Source organism: Lolium rigidum, chromosome 1 (genome assembly GCF_022539505.1).
Source record: "Lolium rigidum isolate FL_2022 chromosome 1, APGP_CSIRO_Lrig_0.1, whole genome shotgun sequence".
NCBI lineage: Eukaryota > Viridiplantae > Streptophyta > Magnoliopsida > Poales > Poaceae > Lolium > Lolium rigidum.
This window is the reverse complement of record NC_061508.1, coordinates 62,005,728-62,016,398: the sequence shown is the minus strand read 5'-3', so window position 1 is coordinate 62,016,398 and position 10,671 is coordinate 62,005,728. Positions and strand designations below refer to the sequence as shown.

At 42.5% G+C, this 10,671-nt stretch overlaps 1 protein-coding gene across 1 annotated transcript; it reads left to right on the top strand.

The window, feature by feature from the left end:
* Positions 1-5,601: 5,601 nt before the first annotated feature.
* LOC124708732 (B3 domain-containing protein Os06g0194400-like) lies at positions 5,602-7,167 on the top strand. The gene is made up of 5 exons (XM_047240407.1): positions 5,602-5,730; positions 5,818-5,934; positions 6,070-6,282; positions 6,383-6,589; positions 7,102-7,167. Exons 1-5 carry the CDS (start codon positions 5,602-5,604, stop codon positions 7,165-7,167), a joined length of 732 nt encoding a protein of 243 aa, XP_047096363.1.
* Positions 7,168-10,671: the final 3,504 nt, after the last annotated feature.

Genomic DNA, 10,671 nt, shown 5'->3' with positions numbered 1-10,671 from the left:
GTAGAAGATGAAGATCACGTGAAGGTTGTTGGTGAATGAGTGTAGTGCGGCGCAACACCAGGGATTCCGGCGCCAACGTGGAACCTGCACAACACAATCAAAATACTTTGCCCCAACTTAACAGTGAGGTTGTCAATCTCACCGGCTTGCTGAAAACAAAAGATTAAACATATGGTGTGGAAAATGATGTTTGCTTGCAGAAAACAAAAGAGAACAATGATTGTAGTAGGTTGTATTTCAGATGTAAAAGAATGGACCGGGATCCACAGTTCACTAGTGGTGTCCCTCCAATAAGATAAATAACATGTTGGGTAAACAAATTACAGTTGGGCAATTGACAAATAGAGAGGGCATAACAATGCACATACATATCATGATGACTACTATGAGATTTACTTAGGGCATTACAACAAAGAACATAGACCGCCATCCAGCATGCATCTATGCCTAAAAAGTCCACCTTCGGGTTAGCATCCGCACCCCTTCCAGTATTAAGTTGCAAACAACAGACAATCGCATTAAGTACTGTACGTAATGTAAACAATACAAATATCCTTAGACAGATCATTGATGTTTTATCCCTAGTGGCAACAGCACATCCACAACCTTAGAACTTTCTGTCACTGTCCCAGATTCAATGGAGGCATGAACCCATTATCTAGCATAAATACCCCCTCTTGAAGTTAGAAGTATCAACTTGGCCAGAGCCTCTACTATCAACGGAGAGCATGCAAGATCATAAATAACACATATATGATATATCAATAATTAACTTGACATAGTATTCCATATTCATCGGATCCCAACAAACACAACATGTAGCATTACAAATAGATGATCTTGATCATGATAGGCAGCTCACAAGATCTAAACATGATGACATATTAGGAGAAGACAACCATCTAGCTATCGCTATGGACCCATAGTCCAAGGATGAACTACTCACGCATCAATGCGGAGGCGGGCATGGTGATGTAGAGCCCTCCGGTGATGATTCCCCTCTCCCGGCAGGAGTCTCTGGAGGAGATCTTCGAACCCCCCCCCCGAGATGGGGTTGACGGTGGTATTTTGGCTCTCGGTTCTAGGGTTTTCGGAGACGAAGGGAAAAATAGGCGAACGGGCAGCGTCGGGGGAGCGAGGGGGCTCCCTCCCCATATGTCGGCGCGGGGGGCCCCACTGCCGCGCTGCCCTATGGTGTGGGCCCCCTGCTGGCCTTCCTCGACTCTTCTTCGGTCTTCTGGAACACTCCGTGAAAAATAGGGCCTTGGGCTTTTGTTTCGTCCAATTCCGAGAATATTTGTAAACCAACTTTTCTGAAATAAAAAACAGCAGAAAACAGGAACTGACACTGTGGCATCTTGTTAATAGGTTAGTCCCAGAAAATGCATAAAAACATTATAAAGTGTGAATAAAACATGTAGGTATTATCATAAAACTAGCATGAAACATAAGAAATTATAGATACGTTGGAGACGTATCAGACCTCACAAGGCACGGTTTATAAGCTATTTTTTTTCCAATCAAACGTGATACGTTGATAAACAGCGCGTGAACAGTGCTCCACTATGAACAACGTCGTGAACGGTACCGGTGGATGAATAGTACTTGATGAACATTGCCGGTTGCCACCAACAGTGCTACCACTACCACAACACATACGTGTGGGCTGTGCTGGTCACTATGAACTGTAAATATGAACAACACACGCGGATGAAGAGTGTCGATTTTTTCTCCGCACCGTTTAGAACAAACGTTCAAACGTGGATATTTAGTTCATTAAAAAAACTAAAAAATGCCAAAAAAAAAATCAACAATTTAATATATTTTTCAAACATTCGCGCCGTTTAGAGCAAAATGCACATGTGGATATTTAGTGCATTAAAAAAACTCAAAAAAATGCCGCCACGAGCGCGACGGTCTTTTTCCCTCTCTTGCGGTAATTTTTCGACGCAATTTTCGACAAAAATAGAAATTCGACAACTTAATATATTTTTCAATCATTCGCGCCATTTAGAGCAGTCAAATACGGATATTTAGTGCATTCAAAACAAAACTCAAAAATATAACACCACGGGCGCGACAGTTTTTTCCCTCTCCCGCGGTAATTTTTTGAAACAACTTCCCACACAAAAAAACTTTAACAATTTAATATATATTTACCGCACATTTGCGCCATTTAAAGCTAACGGACAAAATCGGATGTTTAGTGCACTTTTAAAATACACACAAAAAGATTGCCCCACGGGCGCGGCGTGCTGCCGCGCCAAAGCCTACTAGTATTTACATATACTTACTCCTATTAACCTGAGCACACCTTACTCTACGAGCACCTGATGTGTGCAAAACAACACTTGATCGGTGTCGTTAACTCATGGCATTTTTTTCGAACCATGCAAGAGCCTTGCATGTATTAAAATAGAAGAGGGAAAAAACACAAAAGTGGTTAGAGTTTACATAACGACTAAGAGGTTCACAAAAACTGATGAATAAAAAAGAAGAAGAACCAACTGAAGAAAAACAGACTACTCGGCCTTCTAACTACACGGAAAAGATTAATTTCCTATGAAGATTAAGCGACATGCACTAGCTAAAGACCATTGCCTCCCTTCTGCCTTGATTTGATTTTTTTGTTCGAAAAGAGGATATCACCCCAGTCTCTGTATCGTGATGATGCATACGGCCTTTATTAATAGATTCGAGTCAAAAATAAAAAGTATGTGGTACAAAAAATCACGGATCACTTATGATCGATACATAAACCAACCATGGAAACCTCAAAAATGTGAAAACTAATCCAACTAAGCATCATTTAGTCGACTAGTGTGACACCATCTAGCCTGGGACAAGATAGCTTGTGCGACCGTCTGGAGATGGTTGCATCAAGTAAGCATAAACGCCCGCTGATCCTGAGGAAGGAGTAACGCCCACAGTTGCACCCAGTGGACAACCATATGAATAACCTGCATAATATTGAAAGAAGTTGAATTGTTAAACACAATATTATACAAAGACACCTCCATATTGACCAGCATAGAGCGGACACACCAATACATATACGATTCTTTGCTTTTTTGTCAACTCCATTTAGCCAATTGCCAAACATATTGGTAATATTAGCTTGAGGTGGAAGGTCAAAAGCGAAATACACCATCCGTCAAAGTAGTTTTGCAAACATACAAGTTATAAATAAATGTTCAATAGATTCTTGAGCACCACAAAAACAACACTTCGTACAACCCTTCCAATTTCTTCTTGCAAGATTATCTTTAGTTAACAGAACTTTATTATAAAGAAACCACATGAAAATCTTGATCTTTAGAGCAAGATTTTCATGTGGCCCAATCCTTTTTAGAGGTATTTTGTAAACAGTAGCGAACAGGTTTGCAGAGGTATTTTATATTGCAGATAAATAAAGTACGAGTAAATAAAATACGTCAAGTGCAATAGTAATTGCAGCGAGTGGCCCAATCCTTTTTAGAGCAAAGGACAAGCCGGTTGTTTTACTTATGATGAACAAACATTCCTGAGGACACACGGGAATTACGTCAAGTGCTTTCGCTTCACATAGATAAATAATATTCAAAGGTTTGGTAAGTGTTGTATGGGTGAACCTATGCTAATGCACCCCATACTTGAACTAATACATAATTGTGATTATACCTCTTGCAAGTATCCACAACTACAAGAAAGTAATTAAGATAACTCTAACCACAACCTTAAACTTTGAGATCCTACACTCCCTCGTGCACCGGTTTCCAAACGGGGGTTTGGTTTCTGTCGCTCCAGCCACCCCACAATTAGTAGCCAAATACACAATGCGTTCCCCTATGCCCATAAAGGTGAAGTATCATGTAGTCGACGTTCACATGATACCACTAGAAGAATAGCACCACAACTTAAATATCAAATCATTGCATATTACTCAACACAGTTCCACTACTAACAATATGACTTCTCCCATGTCCTCAAGAACTAAATGAACTACTCACGAGACATCATATAGATCATGACCAGAGGTGATATGATGATGAATAACAATCTAGAGATACACTTAATCCAATGATTTCACTCAATAGCATCAACTACAAAGAGTAATCAACACTGGAAAAGTTTCCCCTATGAACTAGATAAGTATCAAACCCAAGATGTTACAGCGGGACGGCGTGGAGATGGTGGTGATGATGGTGATGATGATCCTGATGAAGTCCAGCTCGATAGCGGTGACGATGGTGACGATCTCCCCTCTCCGGGTAGGAATTTCAAGATTCGATCCGCTGGCTCAACTTCCGAAGGTTGTGCGTATGTGTGTTCATATGAGTGATTGTATGCGCGTGTATATGATTGTCCGCGTTTTGTACTGGGTTTCTAAAAAAAAATTGAGCCTAAACATCCACTATTTGATGATGGAGGGAGTAGTTTTCTTCAACTAAATTATAAGAGCATCTCAAACATGCGATGTGGAGGTGAATATGGCCTCATGCGCAAAACAGAGAAAGTGCTTTTTACAGCGGTAAAAATTAGCGTGACTGTTGAAGATAGTCTAAATCACGGAAAATACGCAGCACGTAGTGCGGAAATTCAATTCGGCTCCCGGGTGCGTATGCTCCCTCTACCAACAAAACATATTTCAAAGTGTGGAAAAATTTTGACAAAAAATTCTACATGTTCATCTCCATAATATATGTGTATGGGTCAAGTTTCACGAAAAAATAATATTTTTTGTGGCCTATGTAAAAAAGAGAAAACTTATCCTGTGAAAAGCATTGTTTTCAGCACTGAATTTTGTCTTTTTTACACACGTCACATGATAAGTTCATTTTTTATGAAACGACTTTGTGAGCGCGTAGCACATGAAGATGTACGTGCAAATTTTTTGTTTCAATTTTTTTAAATTTAAAATATGTGTAAGATGCATTTCAAAATATAGGGAGCATATGCTCCCATGTTCCAAAACATCGCTCCCCACGTAGTGGCCGTATAGCCAGGCGACAGGACGCACTAGTGGAAGCCGCACGATCGCGCTGCACGTTTGATCGGGAGGCGACAGGACACACGGCGCAACGGTATAAAACGTCACCGCTCGATTCCCGTTCCGTAATTAACGAAAAACAATCCAATCTTCGCCTTGTGCTAATTAATCAAAATAAATGAATTGCCAAACTTGCATGATTTCTTTCTCCAATTACTACGAACTCCTTCCAAACTCGCTCGCCCGTAAATAAAGCGTAAATGATCAAACCAACAAATCACCACCACACAGGAATTCCCACCTTCTGCCTCACTGCCTTGTGGGCCCCACGGTAGATCACGTGTGCCCCTCTCTGAAAAAAGGGCAAGCGATTTCGAACGTTTGAATCTCGCGGCCCTTGGCCTGGAGCACCCCAAGAACCCGGTCCATGCACCACACCCGTCGTGCAGCCGGTCCAGAGGCAGCCGGTCCATGGACCGGGTCCTTGCAGCCACCTCCCCTTCCCGCCCACCACCCCGATTTATTGGCCGCCGCCGCCGCCGCAGCTTTCCCCACTCGCCACATTCTCCCCATTCTCCCCTCAACACCCAGAGAGAAATCCAGGAGAGAGAGAAGGAACAATCAGCGACGAGATGACCGGAGCCAGCGCCTACGAGGAGCAGCGCCGCCGCATCATGGAGGCCAACCAGCGCAAGATGGACGAGCTGCGCCTGCACCACCTCTCCGCCGCCGTCAAGGACGCCATCCCCAAGCCATCGCCGGTCAGATCCCCATCCTTCCCCCGCCGACTCGATTTCCTCTTGTTTGTTTTACCTGACTCGGCTCGTTCCGGTCGCCGTGTCTCGCAGGCCAAGTCCATGAAGCGGAAGAGGGCGCCGCGCGAGGACGGCGACGACGCGCCGGTGGTGGTCCGCCGGTCCGACCGCAACGCAAACAACCCGGACAAACCAAACTACCGCTACGAGGTCCTACCTCTTTTTTTTTTGCGAGGTCCTACGAGGTCCTACCTCTACCTCGTCGCCATATCCGCTAACAATCTTTCCAGATCTTCCGTTCCCGCATTCTACTGTGACCGACCCAATCCTGCATCTTGCGCGCAGGAGGTGTACTCAGTCCTGGACGACAGGAAGAAGACCAGGGGGAGGAGGACGACCAGCACGCGGAAGGACCTCGCCAACCGGGTTTACGCGTCCGACGAGGCCAGGGAGTACGCCACCAGCAAGGGCGAGGAGCTGCAGGAGAAGCTCGGCTCCGACTACCCCACCTTCGTCAAGCCCATGACGCAGTCCCACGTCTCCGGCGGATTCTGGCTGGTAATTAAGCATCCACCAACCATGTAGTTCACTCCTCTCCTCGTTTCAAACCCACGGCCTGCTGCTGGTAATTAACAGTGCGGTGTTCGATTTGGCGCAGGGGCTGCCCACGGACTTCTGCCGGAAGTACCTCCCCAAGCGTGACGAGTTCCTCACTCTGGTGGACGAGGTGGATGAAGAATTTGAATCGCTCTACCTCGCGCTCAAGAGGGGCCTCAGCGCCGGCTGGAGGAAGTTCTCCATCGATCACGAGCTGGTCGACGGGGACTGCCTCGTCTTCGAGCTCATTCACCGCACCACATTTAAGGTCAGATTCTGCTGCCTTCTGCATCTCCTTGTTTTTCTTCTCTGGAGCAGAGTATATGCAGGAAACGTTCTATCCGGTGAGAATGGATGTGCCATTTCACATGATTTATGCACATGTAGTTATGTTCCAAATGTGTCTGTCTTGTGCTTAAAAAACATCTTATCTTAGTGATGTGAAGTTGGTTGAGTACATGGCAAAATAAGCTTCTCTATGTTGTAGAATCAAATTGTTGAGCATAGCCACTGTTCCATTTACAGGCAATAACTTGCAAAGACCGTCTAAATTTTTAAACAGAATGAAAGATTGGACCTGTTTGTTGATGCAAACATTCCTATGGAATTATTCATATTAAGCAGATTGAATGGTACTTGTAAATAAATGTTTCCTCGTAGCCTATTCCTTTGGTTGTCCATGAATAGGAAGGATTCATAAAAGTACTGACAGCTGGAAACAATCATGTGTGTGTGTGTGTCGCTGCTAACAGTGCAGCCTCTGTGATATAAATGATGCAGGTTTATATCATCAGGCAAAGTTCCTACTCCAAGAAATTGAAGGCCTCCAAGAAATTGAAGGCGTGAGATTCAGATGTGCACTGAGTGCAGGTACGTATAGTTGTCAGCTTTGGTTGAATCATTGAGTTCAGTATTTGAAAAGTTCATTAGCAAGCATATGTTTGCTGTGTGTCTGGAATAATTGCCAAAGTTATATTTTAATACAATATAGTCCACCTTAAATATGTCCTGCGTTGCAGTTAGTTGTGAACTTGAAAAAAGAACAGCTGGACAGTTTTTCCATTTCTGTTAACTGAATCCATGCAAGATTCAGTTTGTCTCAGCCTTGCCCGATATAGGCATTTGGACCGTGTGCTCTATCTTTGCATGTAGTTCTGTTTTCTGTGTGTAAAATTTGTTTTCACATTTCTGTAAGGAAGGCACACTCTTAGCTGATTACAGAAACAGTACTAGTCCTAAGAAACACCTTGTTGCTTTGGGAGTATAAAAGTATGATAGAACAACATCTGTTGAACTAAATCGTTTCTATATTCTAGTTTTATTGACTTGAGAGTCTTGATATGTGACCATGAATTTGTCATGTCTGAGGAGAAGTCTTTAGGTTACTAGTTAGTATCTGTCTATACAATGTTCAGGTGCTTGCTTAACATTTGCAAATGATCACCACCACTCCTAGTTCTTCTAACAAGCACTCTTGTTTCTTTCCACTTTCGTAGTTCCCATCATACATACTACCAATATTGGCTAACCTTTGTTTCCCATTTACCATATGTTTTTCAGGTGCTTTAGTGTATCCAATCTACATGAAGCAACTGGGCAATGAGTTCGCAAATGGAGACTGAACTATATTCAGCTTTTAGGGTGTCAGTTGAAGTTCAAAATATGAACTTCACTTATTATCCTAGTAGAGTAGTAGTAGTCATATTTGGACTTATCGTTGGGAACTAGCGACACTTGTAAATTTTGCCTATGATGATGCCCCATCCTTATTTCCATCCACCTACTTGTGATGTCCAGTTTAATCTACTCTACAAGCATGCATAATTTGAGAGGTTTCTTTTGGTCCTATGATGATATGTGGATGTTGGCTTGTGGCTGTGTTTGATATTAGCTTTATAATTCCCAAGTAATGTGGTGTGAATGTTGGCTTGTGGCTGTGTTTCATATTATAGCTTTTTAATTCTCAAGCAATGTGGTGTTGTGAGTTGTAGTGGTAGAATATGATCTTTCTCTGGCTGCCACAACTTGCATCTTAGGTTCATTTTATAGGAACCAGTTGAGGTTTTTTAACAGATATATATGCTTCACAAGTCTGGAAGTGGTCAAACAAATGTTTTTTTAATGGAAGTTTGCTTTCTTTTTTACTGTTTATGAGCCAAATACTTGTCTCATCCTTTGATCTTGATTGGAACAATGTGTTGCATGTATTGGTGCTGAAAGTTTGGGAAGGCCTGACCTTGTTTTTTTTCTGAACTCCTCTAAGACATCATGACTAGGACTGCGATGGCCTTTTATTGGTTTTGTTAGATATGATCGTCCATCCTTCCTGTGTCAAGCTGGTTGTAGCCAACCTTGATGCTAGAAGAGTCTCTCCACTATTATTGATCGCAAGCCAAAAAAAACGCTTGTATTTGGGAAGATTTTATTTTTTGGCTAGTTCATTTATTCAAACATTTTTTCGGAGTTTACAAGCTACAAAGGAGATTTAACAAAGGAGATAGGTTGACGGAGGTTGCATCTCCTGGACTGCAAAGAGCCACAAAGTCGTATGACGTTTCTCATTGGAAGCAGATAGTACCTAAAATGGATTCCTCCAGCCTCCAGGTGCTACTGCTGCCCACTTGCCTGTACTAACTTCTGTTCTCCTGCACACATGTCAAAGGCTGGTGTCATTGCTGCCATCATTTTGTGCTGATCTTGAATATTCAGGCACAGGCCTTCTCCACCATAATATATATACTTGCGACTCTTAGGCCTTGTCAGTAGGATATAGCTAAATTGCACATTCACGCACCTGCCCTACAACATATATGATGTTTGACCGTATAATGATGCAATGAAAGATGTACCCCCGGAACAATTCAGTCAAATGGTACCAAGCATAATCACGCTAAAGTATACAATAATTTTCCTGGTATTATATCATTAAATATGTCATATTCCTGTGCCAATCATCTAACCCTGTCTTTTGACCCCGTACCGTCATTTGCAGTCACACATGGTAAACTCGGAAATGGATAAGATCCTGGCTTTGGTACACAAACACATCAGTAGGACACCTGTTCTTCTGGGGTGTAAGGTCCCTGAAATCAGAAGACAGCGCCTTACACAGAACAGTACGGCAAAATGTATATCGAAAGAAAAGCGAGTACTATTCACTTGGTTTTTATATTTGTTAGGAAGAAGACATCAGGACAGATCTTGGCAGATTCTGTATCAGCAATGGAACCTAGAAGAGAAAACTAGCTGGTGAGAGGTTCAACTGGTGGAGCGCTAACGCATGAATTTGTAGAATATTTATCTTCTAGTACAAGCTTTTAAGAAGGGTGGAATTTACCTTCGAATGTGCTCTGAGACGATAGGCACGATTTGCCTTTGCGGCTTGACTGTTCCACATGTTAGTTCACATTGTTATTACACACTGACAAGGGAAAAACAACAATGTCCTTCTGTAATTCACCCCAAGGAAAAAGGTGGTCATAGTGATGGTACAAACACAGCTACACCAAAAGTGAACTAGCAAGGAGTGCCTTAATAAAGAACGCAGGATTGTTTAATATAATGACTAATGTGATCATCGAGGACGACAGAAGCAATCAACTTTGACTACAACAGTGGGATTCGCTATTAAAAACATGAAACCTGAACAGAAAATAATGATCTAACTCTGCAAGTACACACAGAGAACAAATTGGACTAAGGAAACCAGACAGTAACTTTAACTGAAGCCTTCAATTTGTCTTGAATATGAACCTCGTACCAGAGCAGTCCTAAGTTCATAATGAAGTATAAAGTTTACAGGCACAGTTTGTCTTTAAGCTTTGTACCAATCTGTAAAAGTTTTAGAAAGGACTAGACTACAAATAAGAATCTAGTCAGGAAAATGATTTAGTCCAGGAGTCAAGGATTATCAGAAAACAAACAACATGAATATATGACCAGAAAGCATTTGAACACACGATGACTTGTGGTGGCCTATATTTCTCGGTAAATATGTGTTAAACATTGGCGGCCTTAAGCATTATGCTTCTCTCCAGTGGTGGGCATACAGCATACTTGATTCTCCATTTGTTTATAGACCCAAGGAACGGGACATCAGCAAGACTGACAAGGTGACGAGAATGCCTTGGCTGCTATCTTCTCCGTTGCGTGCATGGATGGATTTCAGAAATGTAAAATCTGAATCCACACCTGGCAAAGCACGTGGAATGATAGATACCGCATGCTAAGTGAAACCAGACAAAAACAATACCTGGAGTTGGTAGTTAGGCATAAGGCACAAGAAAGTGAATTCTCATATTACGCGGCTTTTCCACTGCCCTCATTTTGTCTCCTGGAGCCGATCAAGCT